This window comes from Poecilia formosa, unplaced genomic scaffold (assembly GCF_000485575.1).
Source record: "Poecilia formosa unplaced genomic scaffold, Poecilia_formosa-5.1.2 Scaffold211, whole genome shotgun sequence".
Classification (NCBI taxonomy): Eukaryota; Metazoa; Chordata; class Actinopteri; order Cyprinodontiformes; family Poeciliidae; genus Poecilia; species Poecilia formosa.
The window spans coordinates 679,398-698,916 of NW_006800150.1; the positions used below are offsets into that span (position 1 = coordinate 679,398).

General features: G+C 39.3%; 1 protein-coding gene across 3 annotated transcripts in view; it reads right to left on the reverse strand.

The window, feature by feature from the left end:
- pnpla6 (patatin-like phospholipase domain containing 6) overlaps window positions 1-19,266 on the reverse strand; it is a 37,634-nt gene extending 18,368 nt beyond the window's left edge. For all 3 annotated transcript variants that reach the window (XM_007567636.2, XM_016679435.1, XM_007567635.2), the window contains exons 1-22: window positions 19,168-19,266; window positions 13,924-14,012; window positions 12,480-12,533; window positions 12,167-12,254; window positions 11,978-12,060; window positions 11,515-11,609; window positions 11,284-11,424; window positions 11,026-11,185; window positions 9,578-9,658; window positions 9,129-9,257; window positions 8,627-8,707; window positions 6,948-7,083; window positions 5,975-6,046; window positions 5,133-5,233; window positions 4,758-4,937; window positions 3,367-3,444; window positions 3,072-3,277; window positions 2,746-2,877; window positions 1,482-1,605; window positions 1,276-1,389; window positions 329-404; window positions 69-218 (exon numbers count right to left, since the gene is read on the reverse strand). In XM_007567636.2, coding sequence (XP_007567698.1) covers window positions 69-218; window positions 329-404; window positions 1,276-1,389; window positions 1,482-1,605; window positions 2,746-2,877; window positions 3,072-3,277; window positions 3,367-3,444; window positions 4,758-4,937; window positions 5,133-5,233; window positions 5,975-6,046; window positions 6,948-7,083; window positions 8,627-8,707; window positions 9,129-9,257; window positions 9,578-9,658; window positions 11,026-11,185; window positions 11,284-11,424; window positions 11,515-11,609; window positions 11,978-12,060; window positions 12,167-12,254; window positions 12,480-12,533; window positions 13,924-13,971 — 2,329 coding nt within the window. In that variant the 5' untranslated portion in view covers window positions 13,972-14,012; window positions 19,168-19,266. The remainder of the gene's footprint in view (window positions 1-68; window positions 219-328; window positions 405-1,275; window positions 1,390-1,481; window positions 1,606-2,745; window positions 2,878-3,071; window positions 3,278-3,366; window positions 3,445-4,757; window positions 4,938-5,132; window positions 5,234-5,974; window positions 6,047-6,947; window positions 7,084-8,626; window positions 8,708-9,128; window positions 9,258-9,577; window positions 9,659-11,025; window positions 11,186-11,283; window positions 11,425-11,514; window positions 11,610-11,977; window positions 12,061-12,166; window positions 12,255-12,479; window positions 12,534-13,923; window positions 14,013-19,167) is intronic.
- Window positions 19,267-19,519: the final 253 nt, after the last annotated feature.

Here is a 19,519-nt window from a genome sequence, read left to right on the forward strand (position 1 = left end):
AAGAGAATGAGATAAAGAAATGGAGAAAAAATGTCCAGAAAGTGAAGGGGGGTGGGGGGAGCATTTACCGATGGCACTGAGGGCGTGGCTGAGCTCCAAGTTAAAGGCGCTTATTGGCACTTCGTCACCCACAGGAAGCACAGCCACAGTGGAGAGGTTACTAGTGGGGTTGGTGACATCCGCACTTTTCGTCATACTTGGCAAATTCAGCGCCGAACCTGTTGAGCAGGGAGCAAAGAGTGAGAGAGAGAGAGAGAGAGAGAGAGAGAGAGAGAGAGAGAGAGAGAGAGAGAGAGAGACAGGGAGGTGTGTGAAGTCACCCTCTGACCTGGGAACGGCCCCCGACCCTGCTGCAGGTTCCCCAGAATCTTCTGTCCCAACAAGTGGATCAACCTCGTCACAACCTAAGAAAAAAGACAAAAAATAAAACAACAAACGTGAACCAGAAGAGCAGCCATAAAATTACAAAATTTAATAAATTAATAAAGTATTTATACATGTGATAACATAAAAATGCAGAGAAATAAAAATAGAAATGATGTGCAACTCAAAAAGTACACATATGTAATAAAATGTGGAAGTGTTTTATACAGATTCATCACATATGGTGTAAATATGATTTTTTTTTTTTTTTTATGTTTTCTGTGCCACAGACTATAAGGAGAGAAGAGAAACTCTCCTTAGAGGTTTTGGGTTACCAGACCCAAAACCTCTGGTAACTTTCATAGCAACAGCTGCAGACCAATCGCCCCGTCTGCTGAGCAACAGAGGAAAACAAGTAGAGCTCTCAAAACTGATACTGAATTATAAAATAAGTAAATTATATATAAATGTTATTAATTAATTATGGTTTCCCAATTATTTAAGAACTACAAGTTCATTTCAAAACTCTGAAACAACAAGTTCTAGAACACAAAAGTTTTGGGTTTTATCCTGTTTTTTTTTTTTGTTTGTTTTTGTTTTTTTTTTTAATGTATGCATTTGTGGATTCTGAACAAGCAAAGCAATCAATGAATTTGACGAAAATTCAAATTGTGACGCTGCAAGTCAAAGACTGAAGATGCCACTTCAGTAAAAATGGATGTGAAAAGTGCCTCGTTTATAACAAATTCTTCCTATTTTTTTAATCTTTCAAACAACACAAGCAAAAGAAGACTGAAACCTGCTTGTTTTCCTTTTTTTTTTTTTTTTAGTATACTTATCTAGTTAAACGCTTCAGAAGTGTGTGTGAATGCTGCGGAGATCACGGCGTTCTAAATGACGCGCTCGTTTCACCTGCGGGTATCGTCTCTTGATGTTGTTGAGCGTTCCCTCTGGCAGCTTGACCAGCTCCGTGTCCCTCACGGCGTGCACGGTGGTGGCTCTGGGCTGCTTGGTCAGCGCCTCCACCTGGAGGACAAACAACATCCTGCTCCAAAACCCAGAGTTTGACTCAAGAGTCGAGCGCCTGCTCAAGAGAAGAGGAAACCAAGTATGCTTACGACACCAATGAGGTCTCCTCTGCCGTATTCCCCCACCAACTCCTTCTTGCCGTTCGCCTTCCGGATGACCGATCGCAGACGTCCGTTCAGGATGATGTAGGTGCAGTCCGACTGGTCGTCTTGTCTGCAGTTAAACAGCCGCCATCATCATCGCAAACGATGCGAAACGTGCAGATGCGTTTTGAGACGTTTTCACTAGTGAAACACTAAAAGAGCCCCAATACTGATGCGTCTCAATAAATCTGAATATGATTGAAACATTTATTTAATTCATTCGATATGGATTCATTTCACATAGTGATGGATTTGATGTTCTCTTTGTGAAGCACATACAGCTGGAACCGGAAGTTTTACACCAAATTCAAAGACCAAACTTCTCTTGTTTTATCATCACTTAGAATTACAAACATGATTTTGCTAAGTAGACGGGTTCTGTGTCCCAGAAATGAATTGGTTTTTGTCTGAAATGTGCAAATTGATTCTGGTAAGACAGATTATTCACAGTGAAAGATGTTCTGTGCTGACATTGGCTGACAGGACACCCAGTGAGGAGGAAGCCGGTACTCGAGAAGAAACACAAAAAAGCCAAACTGAAGTTCAAAAATGCACACAGGGACAAAGATCTTCATTTTTGGAGACACATCCAGAGGATTGATGAAGCTAAAGTGGAAGCTCATGCTAACAGCTTACATCTAATGAAAACCCCAAAATCATTTTAAATAATCACGTGTAAGTAAGCCACACAAGAAGTTTATTAAATTCTGTTTCTAACCATAATAATGGAAAGTTTAGTGGGCGGAAAAAGTGCAGTAGAAACAACGGGAAATTTCAAACTAATGCAATAGTGACCGTCTGCTGGACAACTTTCAAGTCAGTTCTGTAGATCTGGATTAAAGGATTAAAGATTTCTGTTCCAAAAAAATAAATAAATACTTTTGTTCTTTTAATTTGTCTCAATATTTAAAGAGAGATAATATGGAAACTCCCTGAGAAACTGAATTGGAAAGTTTTTAATTAGCTTTAAATAAGTGATAGAAACTAAATATATCCCTTCATATTGTAACAAAGTTGTCCAAATTCCACTTTTACTTAAAAAAATGGAAGCTTTCATTCTGGTTTACTAAGATGCATCATCCATCAGTAAAGATTGTACAGACATGCAGCTGAACTGTGTGAGAACAGCAAGCAAAATTCGTTTATGTAATATTTTCCTTTATTGCAAATAAATGTAAATATGTCAGTGTGAGGGAAAACCTGGACGAACCTGTAGAGGGCTCTGCCCGCTTCAACGGCCATCCAGTCGATCGCAAAGTCCATCTGCCTGACGAAAGCCGACATTCGAATGGCCACAGTGTGGGCCACACTCAGCACCACATTGGGCTGTTCCTTCATAATCCTGCAGGGGGCAGAAACGAGGAGGAGTACTGATTGAACGAAGGGCAATAGTGAACGGCAATGACAAAAAGACAGTTTGATTCGGCTAAACAGATTAATTCAGAGGAAAACATGCTGATGGTTCTAAACCGAGCTCATAACTAGCATCTTTTCAATTATGCAATCTTTGGCCACAGAAAAGAGGAAAAGACTCACTCATAGAAATCTGACTTTGAGATCTTCAGGTAAGTACAGTCTCGGACAGCCTTAATGGAAAAGATAAGGGGCTCTCCGGTGAGCACCGCGAGCTGGCCTACCATCTCTCCTGGGTGGGTCACAAACAAGCAGACGGCCTCCTGTTTGTCGATCATTCGCTGGTAAACATGCAGGCAACCAGACAGGACGAAGTGCAGACTCACATCCTGCGGGACGACGAACAGAAATAAATTGTTTTCGCGCCCGTTGCCACACACACACGGCCTTTACGATCAGCGTCCGGTGGAGTAGTTACCTGGTCTCCCTGTCTCGCTAAAACGGCTCCGGCTTTTGCGTAGTGCAAAGTCGCTTTCCCGCTTAACAAAGCTGGATCCTAAAAGAGAGGAGACATGCTGTCAAGACAAAGATGGAGGAGAATAAAGTCAAACGAAATGTGAGAGCATGACACTGTGGAGACGCTTCACATGGGAGTCTGACTGCAGCCGCATTATTCAGATACATGAATGACCACACACACACACACACAAAAAAAATGTTTTATTTTTGGATCCAAGCGAACATTTTAATCAGTGCGTTGGTTGGAAACAACAATTTAGACAATGTGACAGTAAAAAAACTAGTCTCTGCATAGAAAAGGTTAGTAAGTGGTCTGGGTTGAATGTCAAAAGAAATTACACCCACAAAAAGAAGAAAGTACAAAGGCAAAGTAAGAAGGCCCTGTTTCAGTCCTAACATTTCAAAATAAAAGCATTTACACATCATATGCAAATGTTAGGGATGGCAGATAAATCAGTTTTATCCATTGATCCAATTTTTTTGTTTTTGAATATTTAATTTCAGGAAAATCAGATTTTATTTAATTTTTTTGTCACCAAAGCACACATTGGGTTTCCATAGTTCAGAGTGATTCAGTACAGCCAGGGCCCATCAAGTTGTTTGATAAATGAATTTTACAGCTTCTAATTATTTGGACTTTGAATTCAGTCAGACAAGCAACAATATGCGACAGCACAAGAGGCAATTATTGTATTATTTAAATGAAGATATGATGCTAAAGCAGTGAGTAATTACTGGGTTTATGAATGTTTCACCAACTCAAACTTTTTAAGACCTTGATGAATAAAACTTAAGACTTATAACACAACAGAGCTGTGCAGAAGAAACGCAGGGAAACAAAACTGAGAAATTTCTGGGTATTTTTTTGTGCCTCTTCTCACATGGCATAGTGTGAGAAAGCTAGTTAGCTTAACTGTATCAAGTCGTAGAAGGCAGCGAGTGAAAACATCTGCACACAACTCAAGCTTTTACCTGATAGAAAAGTCCAGCGATAAAAAAACCTACGTAGAGTATATGAGATCAAATAGCCTCGATCTCTTTAAGACTTTATTAACATATTTAAGGCCTACTTACACTTTCTTGAATGGATTCAAGACAATTTAAGGTCTTAATTTTAGATAAATGAACTTAAGACTTTTTAAGGATGCACGTGCATCCTGAATTAAGTACACATTTACTTTCTGCAGATAAAGAAAGACGCTCACGTGCTACTTATAAAACTGAGGATGAAATATACCAGGGCGGATCTGGTTTTGGTTTGGACATTCCAACAACAACTTTTTGAAATGTGGTGCCACTTCTAGAAAAAAGAAATAGTGTTTTGTGACTGCATGAAAAGTTAAACCATACCTCTATTTGCATGATTTTGAGAATTTCTTTTTGAGCTTCCTCAAAGAGCGAAGCGTTGCACCGACTGGACGACGGTGTGAAGATGTTGTCCACGCCCGATTCCTCCTCAGGATACAAATAGATCCCTGATGGAACTTCATCCACCGTCACTTTCCTCTCACGCTGTTCGTGGGAAACGGACTGCAAAGAAAACCCAATGGTTTTAAAATGGAACCTTTTGTATAAACGCTTCATTTGGATGAGTCGCTTTGCTTCCTCGCTACCACAAGTTAAAAGTGGCTTCAGGTTTTGTTGTCAACTGAAACTCAAAACACTTTTCCTCAAGCGAGGAAAGCCAGAAGTGAGCTTATGGGGTTTTTTGAGTTGTGCACCAACCCGACTGAAGGTTGGAGGTGTGTTGCCGTCTTCTGCAGATACAGAAATCCGTCCTCGTTCGAACGCCATGTCAAAATCTGACTTCACACTTTTCTGAATACCTGCACAAAAAACAAACAACAAAAAAGAGAAAACTGGTTTAATGTTGGTTTTAAAAAAAAAAGCAAAAGAAAAACAATGCAGTCATTTCTGCACACAAACACACGTATAAGAAAAAGAGTTTTCATCCAAGTGAAAGCATCAACGCTTGCTTTTCTTGATGATTTGTCCAGCACAACATCTGCTGCGAACAAATGAAGATTATTGTGATGCGTCATAACTTCAAAAAGCACATCACAGAGTCGTCTCGTTTCATTCTGCCAAGCTGAGCTTTTCGCTCTGCTGATTTTCATATCTCACCATCTGTTTGGCCATAAAACCATAAACCAACAAGTCATTACTTCCTAATGACCGAGTGAGAGAACTGCAGTTGGAACGGTTCAGAAAAAGCGATCTGGATTGAAAATATTGTCTTTTAAGCACCAATCAGTTTATCTTATAAAGTCCAGAAAGGGTAAGTTTAAAATGATTTTAGGGCTTAAATACATGTGATGAAAAAGGCCCAGTGATTGGTTAAACATACCACACCACTAAGCAAAGCAGACCTAATGTTTCCATGGTTACACAGAGACATCTTTAATCTTTAATTTTTCTCAGCTGGGCTACATTTCCAACATGCAGACTGCAAATAAACAACCAGACCTGTTAATAGTTCAACTACAAAACTGCAAAAGTAAATAACAATTCTAACTTGTTATTGGTGAAGCTGGAAAACTGTTAAATAAGGACCAAAAGTCTCTCACCAGAGATGTCCACTGGCATGGAAATGGTCCTGCTGAGATTTGGGGGACCTCCTTCTTTTCCTTGGTCCGCCCCTGTGATTAAACAAAATGCATGAAAACAACAGAAAACAACAGGAAATAACTTTTGCAGACATTTTTTACAACGCGTTTCCAGTCCTTTCAATCCATTTATAAGTGCAAAACAAAAAGATTTCCAGTGATTTTATGGCAGGTAAATATAGTGGCCAAGTTTTGGAACATGGGATAAATGAATACAGAAAGAAAGAAAAGAAAGACAAGGAAGGAAAAAATAAGGAAGGAGGAAGGAAAAGGAAAGAAGAAACAAGGCAAAAGGAAGAAAGTCTGCAAAAAGAAAAACTAATGGCACAAGGAAATATGGAGGAAGATCACAAGGGAAAAGGAAAGAGCACAATTAATAAGGAAGGACATAAGGAGAAGAGGAAGGAAGATGGAAACAAGGTCACAACATTTTGGCGATGGTGTAGGGAAAAAACTATCGAAACACAAATGTCTTTTCCCAAACTTCTCCAGACCTGGAAAATGAGCCATACCACCATATTACATGCTTATTCAAGCTTTTCAGACTGAAACAAGTCAGGAGCAGGTAAGAAGCTGCGTTTTATTCAGATGTAGTCAGTTCTTTCTTAATATCAGATATATTTTTGTCACAATAATAAACAGATTCCTACTGGGAGTTGTTTTAATTTTATTCATTCATCTTTACATGTCAATAGTTCCCTTATGTCTGTTTGCTGCGGCAGGTTTTCTACGGTTACAGTACGAGAAAAACAATAGTTAAAACGGAAATTAACGTTTCGAAAAGAAATTCCCAACACAGGTAAGCTTCAGCGTTTTTATTATGCCTAAACTACACGAGCATTTTGTTTTTCTAAGTAGTTGCTTCTTTTTCTACCAACTGCTGCCGTTTGTGCTGCTCACTGATCCCAGCACGGTGGCATTATGCTAAGCTTACCTGAAGCTTCACTTTTAACGGCAGCTTCCCGGTGCTCCTCTGAAATGCTCAGGCTGCCGAATCGCTTCCCGTGGCGGATGGGGCTGGTGCGCGGCGCGTGAGGAGACGTCGGCGGGAGACGGGAAGGAAGCATTTCCTGTGAAACCACGGGACGTTGGAAAACATGCATGAGGCATAAAATCTGTAATCAGAGCCTAACAAAAGAAGAAATGAATACGGGCTGCTTCATGTAGGTTCCATCATGTGTAGTGAAAAGACCTGAAGTTATAAATTTCTCCTGCATCCACTTAGTCTCATTTAATGTCAGAAAGCGAGGAGAAATGATTACATGTCTAGTCTAAGCAGAGTATGTACAGAATGTTTATATGAAAACTTACCAAGTATTTTTGGTCTAAATTATATAGCAAATATTTTAGTTCACTTGAAATAAGAAAACTAACTTACATTACAAGTAACTTTAGCAAGATAAAGGTGCTTATTTTAAGTCAACAATTCCTTCATATTGCTGAAAAAATACCAGTTGTGACTTATTATAAGTTATAATATGGTAGATTAATTCACTTTTTGTACTTTTTTTCATCAATATTAAGGAATTATTGACTTAAAACAAGTTCTTTTACCGAAAAGTTACTTGTTAATTTTGTCTTATTTCAAATGTACTAAGATATTACAATAGAAACCATACCAAAAATACTTGGTAAGATTTTGTTTTTGTTTGTTTGTTTGTTTGTTGTTTTTTTAAGTGACCTGTGAGTATAATGACCTCCAATAGATGTAGATAGGCCCATCACAATAACAAATTTTAATTTATTAATTTATTGCGATAAATGATAAAATTGTTCGAAGACCATTTTAAGCTGATGTAATGGTAATGACATAATAATGCAAGCGACATCCTGCCAAAAATAAATACACTTTATTTTCAAATTAACACTGGAACTGGTAAACAAAATAAACAAAGCAACGAAAAACAAAAATAAAATGGACTCCGAGTCTCTGTTAACAAAAACTGCACCTGAATAAAAAACGGAATACAACATATGACACATTTTTCATTCAGTGTCATTGTGATGGCTGTAGTTACAGCCACACAAATGTGGTAACATTCATTTTCACCACACGCAACAGGTTCACATTCACTTTCACTACAAAAAGGTTCACCCCACTTATATTTTGGTTTCTTTACGTCTAGGATTTAATTTACAGAATAACTGGTTTTGTTTAGAAGGCAAAACATCACATTGTATTCTAGAATAAGTGCACACATTTGAGTTTACATTGTTGCGTTTTGCTTGATTTAACCTTTGTTTGTTTTTGAGTTTCCTCAGTGCTGGCTGCTCCAATCCTTTAGGAAAGCAGAAAGGTGGAGAAGGGGTGGAGCAAGCCAGCTGAGACTGCAAATTGGTTCTATTATTTACCCAAGTTTTGTTTTGGGTTAAATAAAAAACAACTATTTTTTACTTTAAACCGGTGCCTGGCTGTTCCTTAACTGCTCGGTCCATCACAGTCATCAAAAGAAAGAGAAAAAGGCAGGAATAAACGACAACGCCGATAAATTAAAATGATAATTTTCATTTATCATGCGATTAATTGATTTATTGTTTACCGCGACAGGCCTAGATGTAGATACAAAATAACAGATACTACACTGAGTGTGTTTTGTGCCTCCAATAACTCACATGGCTGAACAGCTCGTTGGTCAGCCCCAGGTAGTTGTGCAGGGCCAGGACTGTCACCCTCTGGAGGCGCACCATGATAATCTGAACAGAAAGGAAACGGAAAGTTATTTATGCATCGCCTTGAAACAAGCAGGGGGGGAAAAGTACCCCAAGGCTCCGTAACGAGACATCAATATCTTTAAATCATAGAAGCACAAACAAAAAATGTTGCTGCACAAACGTCGTCGAGTTCATTGACACCAATTTCATCTGATTTGAAGAAGGTAGAAGAGGGGGGCAGGCTGACCTTTCATGACCTCTGGAAGCGTTTCTTAATATCTTTAAAATGATGGCGGCACAAACAAAAAAAAAATGTTTGCTGCACAAACTTTTGACACTAATTTTGTCTAATTTGAGGGAGGTGGAGGGAGGGAGCCAGCTTCACTCTGGTAAAGGAAGCGTATCTACTACTCGCTGAAATCTCCTTCAGTATCCAGCAGTGAACATAAACAACTAAACTCACCTGAACTACGCGCACCAGACTCTCGGGATACTTCTCAAAGATGGTGAGGAAGGCCTCGACGGGCAAACGGAGAACAGTGGTGACCTCTGCAGCTCGAGCCGACACCGTTTTGTAAGGCTTCTGATGGCCCTGGGAACAAACGTTGCTTCCTTCTTAAACCATTCAGACAACAACGTTCAACAGAGTCACTGCAGCCGACATCATTCAAGCACTAAAGTCTAACTAAACTTGGATTGAAATGAAATCAAGCATGTCTGTGTGACTCATGATAGAGGAAGAATGTTTTGTGAGTCAGTAGTTAAACATCAGCGGCGTCAGGAATATACAACCAATGTTATAAAAGTACTTTATCTCACTTAAGGGTAATGATTAGAAGTTTCTCTGGAACTTGGGGGGCAGGGGGAGCCTTTGTGTGCAGATGTGTGTTTGCATTGTGCGACGTGACCTACTGTGATGACATCCAGAATGCTGAGGAGGCTGTGAACACTGTCTCCTGCAAAAACCTCCTTGACCACACTCTCTTTGCCATCCTGGAGGATAAACAGGAGACATTCATGTTGGGGGGGCATCACAAGATATTTAATCATTTCTTTTTTACCAATTTACATTTGAAAAGATGTCTTTATCAGGACAAATGCAGAATATAAAACCAATCTCTTTTGTTTTTTATTAATAAATTTGCATGTCTATAAGTGAAAGAGGACTCAGGTTCTCTGCCGGTTTCACCAACTCAAATTTAAGACTTTTTAAGACCTTGTAAGGCAATTTTAAGGCCTTAATTTGAGACGTATATTTAAGACTTTTTAAGACCTTGCAAGGCCATTTTAAGGCCTTAATTTGAGACGTATATTTAAGACTTTTTAAGACCTTGCAAGGCCATTTTAAGGCCTTAATTTTAAATACATAAATTTGAGACTTTTTAAGAATGCAGATACTCGGGATTTAATCCTCTGCAACTGTAATGGCTTTGACTCCCAAAGATTGGTGAAAAGCTAAAGTCATTTACAAATAACCCTAAACCTATCGTAGCTGTAGAAAGCAAATTTTTCCACAAAAATCAGTTCAATCTCAACTTCTCCACCACTAAGGCTGAGACCATCGAGCTGAGTTCAGGGACAAGATGGATCTACAAAATCCTGAGATGGATTACAAGACAAACTGCATAAAGTTAATGAGAAAGTGATATATATGGCTGTGTAGCTGTGGGTGTGTTTATTAAGAAATAGAAGAAATGTAAAATCTGAAATGACCAGAAGTTTCCATCAGCCTGGAGCTTTGTCTCACAGGACGAAGACGATCAGGCTTGTTAACTATTGAAGCTGTTTTATCATTACAGTAACATGTTTAAGATGTTTTCCTGGTAAAACTGCATCTTTTTTTATGCTGATATTATAAATTTATTCTTGTAATTTAACTAAAATTCCCCATAGTGTTCTCACTGACCTATAACAAGAAAAGTTAGGTCTGATTTAACTTCACTTAGTGAGAAAAAAAATGTGCCTCTTTTCATTAGGTGTATGAAAATATCTGGTGATAAATACAAATAATGTTTTCCAAGCTTTGGAAAACATTATTAACTTTAATACAAAACTGTCCAGCTTGACTATCAAGCACTTGCATGGACTTTATACAGAAACCAAGCAAGTTCCAAACCTGGAAAACACATTGAAATTCAAGCATTTTCAAGGATTTCAAGAACCCATATGAACCCCATCTTCAGATTTATATGCAAATAAGTGTTGAATTGATCAAAACACTAATTATTTGGACAAACCTATTCAACAATAAAATAAAACTACAATTTCTCAGCGCTAAATTAACTCTAAATTTGTGCTAAGCTTAGATAAATGACAGCAAAAAGAAAAGGAGAGTTAAGCGATGTGAACTGCAGCCTCACCACCCCTGTAAGGCACAGTTCTAGCTTCCCGTCCTGAACCACGTAGATGCTGCTGTCAGGCTGTCCTGGCCTGAAGACGTGCTCCCCCTGCTGGAACTGCAGAAACACCATGTGCTTGCACAGCTCCAGGAAGAGCGGCTTCTCAAAGTGACCCAAAACCCTACGGTTAGCAACAAGACAACAAGCGGCCAAGGTAAGGGAACGAGAACACGAGCGGGCGACTACAAACGCGAAAAGCGCCTCGTCGCGCGAACCTACCGGACGTTTTTGAGCATGTAGAGCACCTCGGACGGGAGGTGGGAGTTGGCCACGTCAAATTCAGTGAGATCTGCCTCCAGCACCGAGGGAGGGGGCTCCTTCGCCTGCAGGATGGGCACCTCCTTCTTGAAGCGCAGGATCCTGCACGAGCAACACACCATGACATGAAGAGAAATTAAAGAGGGGGAAGGGATAGAGAAGGGAGGGCAATTTTTATAAAGAGCATTTTACTTTTTGGCAATGTTGAGCATTTTCTGCTTCTTCTTTAGGCGTGGACGAGAAGAAGAGGAGGAAGCCCCCACCAGCGAAGAGGTAGACTGGGAAACCTGTGGGGAAACGGATGTGAGTATGGGTTCCAGTGCTAATGTTTGTTTTTGCAAAAACATCCGTCTCTGCTTTAAGAAGGATTTTTTTCAAAAGGGTCATGTCTATAATTTTTACATATTTTGTCGTGTTTTACCCACAAACCCAAATGGATTACCGTAACTTAGATATCAGTGGAATGAAAGTGATGCATGATTTTCACAACAAAATTACAAATAAACATCTAGAAATAAACATCCATCTCAGTTTTCTCATCTATTTTCTGCTTTGAATTAATCCAGCACATGAAATCTGAATTAAGTAGGTGAATGTTTGTGGCCGGAACGCCACCAGATGCGAAAAACCTAAACATTTCCAGCCCGCCACTCACTTTCCGCATAATCTTTCGTCCGTAGAACATGACTTTGTCTCTCTTGCGGAAGCGGTACTTCGGTGCCTCCTGGACCTCTATGTCTGCGAAATAAAGGTAAACGTCAAAATGAACCAGAGCTGTATAATGTGCCGTTTCCATGACAACGTTTCAGCGCAGGCTGAGAAAAGGGAATCTGCGTTTACTGACTTCGGAGCCGCATCCTCCGCAAGATGAAGAAGATGAGGATGGCGATGAGGACTATGGCAACACCAGCGCCAATAACTATTCCCACCATCTGGAGAGAGAGAACAGAAAAATATACATGTATGTGTGTGTGTGTGTGTGTGTGTGTGTGTGTGTGTGTGTGTGTGTGTGGCAAAAGAAAAATGAGAGCACTGGGTTCTCCATTAAATCTGCTCAAATTCACAGACAGTGATGGACTAAACTTTTAGCTACGGTAATAAAATCTGCTGCAGTGGTAAAAACGGCTGAAAGAAGACAGAAATGAAACTGTTCTCACCATGCTCGTCTGTAGCTCTTCCTCCACAAACGTCTTGAGGTTTTCAAATCTCTCCTGAAAGACAAAAGAGAAATGCAGAGGCATGCTAGTGCACGTGATAAGCCGACAAGTTAATGGTTTCAAACTACAATGTTGCTGCGCGAAACGTGGACCCGGCGGCGGTCTTTCTTTCAATGAGCTGTGAAAGCATGTAGGAATCAGGAATTCACCCTGCAGGCAGCAAAGCCCGGCACAAAGCAGAAAAGTTGCATCGCATCCAATATTTCTCAATCTACTTTCTTTTCTTGTTATTTGCTGGACATAATTTAAATACATAGAGATTTTCTTCCGTTTCCTGGCAATATAAGTTTAAAAGGATCTTGATTAAAATAACTGCAATCAATAAAAAGTTTTAAAAAAGCAGAAAAGCATGTCTGTTCAGAGGGCAGAGATCTGAGATAAGACTGTTTGCTTTGTGTGCGTTTGGTCAACCATAAGATTTAACATCATAAGATTAAAAGTGAGGGTAATTGGTCTGTAGAGTTCTGGCAGAGAGCCAGTGGACGTTTATCAGTGTTATCTGCGATTATCTATACGTTTGTAGCAAGCTTGAGGCTATTTGGCAGTAAATGGGCTGGATGGGACAAAAGTACAACGGAACTGGTGCAACATGCTCTGGATCTCTGAAGTACCCACCTAGGTTTTGTGAGCTTAAAGGTGACCTATTATCATGCTTCCATGAACAGATTAGCATAGGTCGATAGAAAACATGTTCATTACATTTTTTGCATAAATTAATTCTTAAATAATGAGATATTAGTCTGCTCAGTTCTGCCTGTTTTGAGCTCCTTTCAGAACGAGCCGTTTTAGGGCCTCTGTCACTTTAAGTTCAAATAAGCTGCTGCTGGCCACGCCCCCCAATGTTTACAATCGCACGTGAGAATGGCTGCACAAAGATGTGTAATTATACAACCGTACGTCTTTGAAAAGCAGAAGTGGAGCCTCCTGGTCGTCCAACAAGGAAGCAGCAAGTGGTTTCTGGATGGCAATTTACATTCTGGAAGTTTTTGAAACGACTCATTTTCCAGACACCAAAAAACATTAACTTATTGCCAAAACTCAGCTTTAATGTGACATGTATCATGTATAATTTAAATATAAAAGCAATGTGGCAGAAAGGCAAAAAGAAGGAAATGGCTTGCATTTACATAGCTCTTTTTAACAAGAGGACTTTGCACAACTATCATTTGTTCAATCATATCATCAGTGAGTTTGCCGTTCAACCAGCGCCACAGGAGAAGCGGGAGTAGGACTAGGTAGGCTGCCGATCATGACGGGTCACATGTTTGCCGCCTCACAACTGAATCACCTCAGAAAACTACAGGTCTCTTCTAACTCACCTCACTAACATACGCGTCATTGACCAATCTGGACTTGTAAACACGTGCGTTAGTCCAAAACCTACCGAGAAGGGCTCTTCTTGGTCCTCTTGTTCTGAGGTATTCTGTCCCATTGTAGCTTTGTGTTTTCATAGGGATGGTCCATCAACAGCCACTGCAGACAAACAGGAGGATGTCATAGCGACGCGTCACAGCAGAGGCTACAGCACAGGACCTACTGACCTTGTTGTTGATCTAATCAATTGTTTGGGTGAGCCATAAAACAAATGAACCTGTTTTGGTTGTGTACCTCACACTACTGTCCTCTTCCTAAGGAGGAGGAACGACCTTCACTGTCGCAATAAGCTGGCACTGCTTTAGTAAGGGATTAAACTTTAAAGAAATTTGCTCAACATAATTCTTCATTTCAGATTTCCTTTTTGTTTGTGTTTCAGTCTGTTTTTGCCTTACCAGTGAGTCAGCCTGAAGACTTAGAATCTGATGGGGTTATTTTGATGGCAGGGAACAGAGTGCTTTGAAATGAATGTGGAAAGTCGCTAAATCTGCTAGATATGATGCAATCCAGATTGCACATTAGCAACTGAGTAATTGATTGCATTTTTTTTTCTTCCCGCAAACCAAACCTTGATCTCACTAACAAATTAGTCCCATTTCAAGCTCAACACCTCCTAAGGCAAATATTTTTCTTCCTCTATTTAATGCAAAAGCCTCCTCCCATAGAGCTGGTCAAATACTACCTCCCTGTTCGAGCTCTCATAAAAGATGAAGCAACTGCGGGTTTCCGTTTCCTTTACTTCATTTATACACCACAATTACAAAGCAGTGAGAAAACATTTGTGTCTGAAGATTACTTCCATCTTACCCTTTCACATTTAAGCGTTTCTGATCAAATACATTTACTGTTGGGAAAAGAAAAGCTGAAGAAATACAAAAAGAACTGTCAGATAGTTAGCTCACTAGGCAGCACCCAAAGCTACCTGGTGGCTTTTCTAGCAAGCTAGCTAGCAAAGCTAGCCTTAGGATTTTCCCTCATGAATATTGTCACCCATACAGCACTCTTAGACATACATAAAGACACTTTAAAAGCAATTATTTTTGGTGGGAGTGTTTGGGGGGCTACCCAAAACAATGTTCAATTTTACTCGCTACAAGCTGGTGCAAATGTTGCCAGACCCTCGGAGAGAAATCCCTTGTCTGGCAACATTAAGTAGGCTTCAAAAACAAACACATCATGTCCTGACCAAAAATTCAACAACTGGTAAGAAACCAAATTGCTGACATGTATTGGACTGGAAAGAGTTACTGAACCATTTGTAAGGCTTTAGGATTCCAACCACCCTCGGTGAGAGCCATTATCTACCCATGAAGAAAACATGGAGCATCTTTGAACCCTCCCAGGCGTGGCCCATCTAAAAGAATTACGTCAAGACCACACTGACAATTCATTCAGGGAAATAAGAAGGACGCTGAAGTTCACAAAAATGGCGTCCGTGGGAGAGTTCAAAGGTGGAAACCAAAAAGGTTTGTCTCACATTTGCCAAAACACATGATGATCCCCCAAGGATTTCAGGGAAAGTTTTCTGTGGACTGACGGGACAAACTGGAACTTTTTTAAAAGTGTTACATCCTGACAGAACATGAATACATTATTTCAGAAAAAGAACAGAACAAGAGCATAGTGGTGGTACAAAGGTCTCTGTGTGCTATGCTTCATCAGGACCATGTGAAATTATTTTAATTGGTGTAATCATAAATTCTGCTCTCCATCAGAGAAACCTGTAGAAGAAAGTCCAGGCATTGGATTGAGAACGTAAGCTCAAGTGTACTTGAGGTTACGGAAATGACAACAATGCTAAACACACTAGCAAGGTGGCTCCTGAATAGCTTACAAAGGGCAGTTGTTGCTACTAAACAGACTGTTTGGTAAAGAGGGCAATTACTTGGTTTGAGCAGCTACTTCCTTGTAAAAACTGAAATCATCTTATGAAACCACTTCTTGTTTTTATCTTTGATATTATCTTTTTTTTATTACCTGAAACCTTTAAAATAACAATAAATAGTTAATATTTTTTGCAGTCCAAAGTTCTACTACCATTGTAAGAAATTTGTATGAATGTGCCACTTAGGTGTTAGTCTGTTTTCCTTTTTTATGTCCCATGTATCGTTTTAAATAAAAAAAAAATTATTAGGTATCTTCTAAAATAGCTCAACTGAAACAAAAATGCAGGATAATTGCACTACTTCTTCTAATCTCAATAATTAATGTACATTTACTGCAAAAAGGCAATAAAAAATTGTTTCAATGCTCTTTCTTATATCTGATTACATTACAGTTCTGAAAAAAAAAAAATAATAATAAAACGGCTAAAACAGGAACCGGTAAGTCAAAGACTTATCAGAAACCCGCCACATAAGTTTGACTGCTTCAAACATGTCACCACTAAACCTTCAAAATCTCATTGCTAAAAAGATTTTATAACTAGAGATCTGTAGTTAATTAGCATCTTAATAATTTAGCCTACCAGCAATTCTAATTTCAACCGTATTCAAGGTGAACAAAAGCCCAGAGTACATCTTTAATTACTCTTTTTGGCAGCATAATGAGGATGAAACATTAAGATTTTGAGTTTATGGTTAGGTGAAAACACACAGTAATATGTCAAATGTATGTCATGTAAATGTATGTAATGTGTAAAAAGTATGTCTAATGAAATAACAGTCAAGGTATTGTTTCTGTGTGAAACTAGACTGAAATTTGCTAAACATGCCGTGACAAGTACGTCACTGATACTGGCACACTTTCCAGCACTCTGGTCAGGTCTGCTCTGATGTATTTCCTGCCTAATGTACTTTACAGCAAATCTGTGACTGGGAGGCAGAGCAGGGGGGTGGAGGGGTTGAGCTGCTGTATGGATGAAATTCAATCAGTGCACAGCTGAGGATGGAGGGTCGTGTTACACGGGAGTAACCCTGTAATTCAAAAACAAACCATAAAACAGGATGCTGTTTTGAAGGACGGCTTTGAAGGCCACTGCAATTTTATGTACTCCTTAGTCCAGCCATTATTTATAGGCTTCACATTATAACCAATATAATAATATACAAATATATTTGATTTAAAGAATGACAAAAAAAAACCCAGCAAGAAATATAATCAATATCAAGAAAATATCAAAAAGGACTGAGGTATATTTTAGTTCAGGTACCATGAACACAAACTCTGCATGTCATTCATTTGTGGTGTGCTCTTTGTTCCTTTTCCTCTAAAAAAGTTGTTCTGGTTCAGTGTTTCTGTGTTTGGTTGTGTATTTTCCAAAGATAAAGTCATTGATGGAACTATTCCTGCCATTAACGTTTTGTGTACACCTTGTATTCCAGGTCCGGTGCTTCTCTGTTGTTGGTTTTGTATAACTTGAACTCAGTCTCCAGTTGATTTCAGCCCAATGGGCTCTCACACTGATCCTGGTTCGGCTGTAGTTTTCTTCTGCTGAAAAGTTTGAGGCTTCCTCTTTTACCAAATGCTTCAATGGGAGGAGAAGTTGCTGTCAACGACTTGATAAAGCTTTAATAGAGAGATGATTTAAGTTGAACAGAAGTAAAATAACTAGATAGAAATCGGTCCAGTTTGTCTTGTAAATTGTTTACATTTAAATTTCTTGTGAACTGTGGGGAGATAAACTGTAAACAAAGAATGACACTGTTGTCACAAGAGCTGAAAAACAGTGTTTAGTGCAGGAGGTGCTGCGAAAACATCACAAAGTTGCATAAGAAACCTTTTACAACACAACATTGTCTTTTTGTTTCCTCACACTGGAGTTTTGCACAGACTTGTAGCAGCAAAGGAGTGATACATTATCCAAGCCCTTGTACCCCCCCCTCAACCCTACCATCAGCCTCCCTCTGTACAGGCCTGCTTCCATTGTCCTCTTGAAAACAATGAAACCAGTGTTGACCACACAATTCAGGGTCAAGCCCATACAAACCACCAGCTGAACTTTTTTTTTTTTTTTTTTTTTTTAAACAACCTTTCTAACCATGAGACCAACGACAACAGAGTCAAACATTTAGTTTCAGGTCCTTAAGATGTGTTTGGCCTTATAAAGGTAGAATCAATTAGATAGTAGGAAACTGGGGCTGCACAATAAATCAATAACAATATATATCACAGCAGACACATGATCAATATCAACTGATAATTTATGGGGAAAAATATTCAATATTTTCACTGAACTTCCGATCAAGAACCACACAGCATTCTGGGGAATGTAGGCAGAGAGAAAAGACTTTAGCTACTCAGCCTCTCATGGCCAGCTAACAAGATGGGTTGCATCAACTCACCCTTTGGTTACCTAGCAACAACCTGTTGAGAAACTTGCACGGCAGCAGTTTCAAGGTCTTTCCACCTTGTCTCATAACATAGTGGAGTAAAAACTGTGTTTTGGCAGTACTTCAAATATTTAAAAGAAAAAACTAATCTATAATTATCAATATCGACTGAAATGAAATGCTTTTATCGTGATAAGTTTTTCCGCCATACCGCCCAGCCCTAAAGGTATATATTGTTTGTGCAAATAATTAAAAGAACAGTAGCAATCTATGTACTTTAGCTGCCCTCAGCTTCTCTTCTCGTTCAACCAGAACAGTTTTGCATATTTTCCTCTCATGGCGTTTTCTTCTTGACCTCTGGAAATTTCCTCGGCAGGGCCGTTTGGCTGTGTTGTAAACATGGAAGTCCAGGAACACCAAGCAGGAAGACAAAATTGGTATTTTCCATTCCATAAACTGCGAAATATTGAATAAAGTGGATCCAACTAGAATTATACACTACTCAAATACAATAATGTATACATAGTAAGGCCTTGTTGATCAGAGATGAAATCGGTTTATTATTTTAACTTTTAGCATCTCCATTGGTCCAGGTTTTTTTTTTTTTTTTTTTTAATTCATTGAGGAAAAACAGGCCAATTCAACATCTAAGGTGGGAAAGGCAGCACGCTGCCAATCCCGGCTAACGTTACCTCTAATGGCTAACAGTGTCCATGCAGTGTCGATGGCAGTCCGTGGGGATGGCCACAAACATGTATGTTAATGTAACAACCATTACTACAACTGTCTTCGTCTTCCAATCATGTTTTATACTCTCTTTGACCTCCACGAGATCATTTTGACAGAGAACCTTATTGAAAACACTAGACCCGATTTAAGCTAACACGGAACCAGAACGCTTCTACAGTTACATCGTTGAGTGCTCATACATGCAGTGAACATAACCTATTTGATTAAATATTCATTTTTTCTGTCAAACTTACCTAAGCTAATGCACTCCCGTCAATCGTCACTGACTTTCAAGCGAAGAATACAACGGAAATTATGTTAAATGAAGTCCCTCCTTTTCCACAATACATCTATCCAATCAACAACCGGCGAGATGGACGCCGAACCAATCGGAACTACGGAAAGGGACGAAGCAGTAATGTCCCGCCCATGTTTGTTACAGATAGATGACGTGACCAATGAGCTTAAAGAGAAACAAACAGCTCAGGCGTTGATTGGACGGCGGTGGAAATTATTACCATTGCGCTTACCTTTAATTTATATTTAACCACCAGACAGCACCTAAAAGAGCTAACGTCGAACAGAGTCTTGATAAATAACATTTAA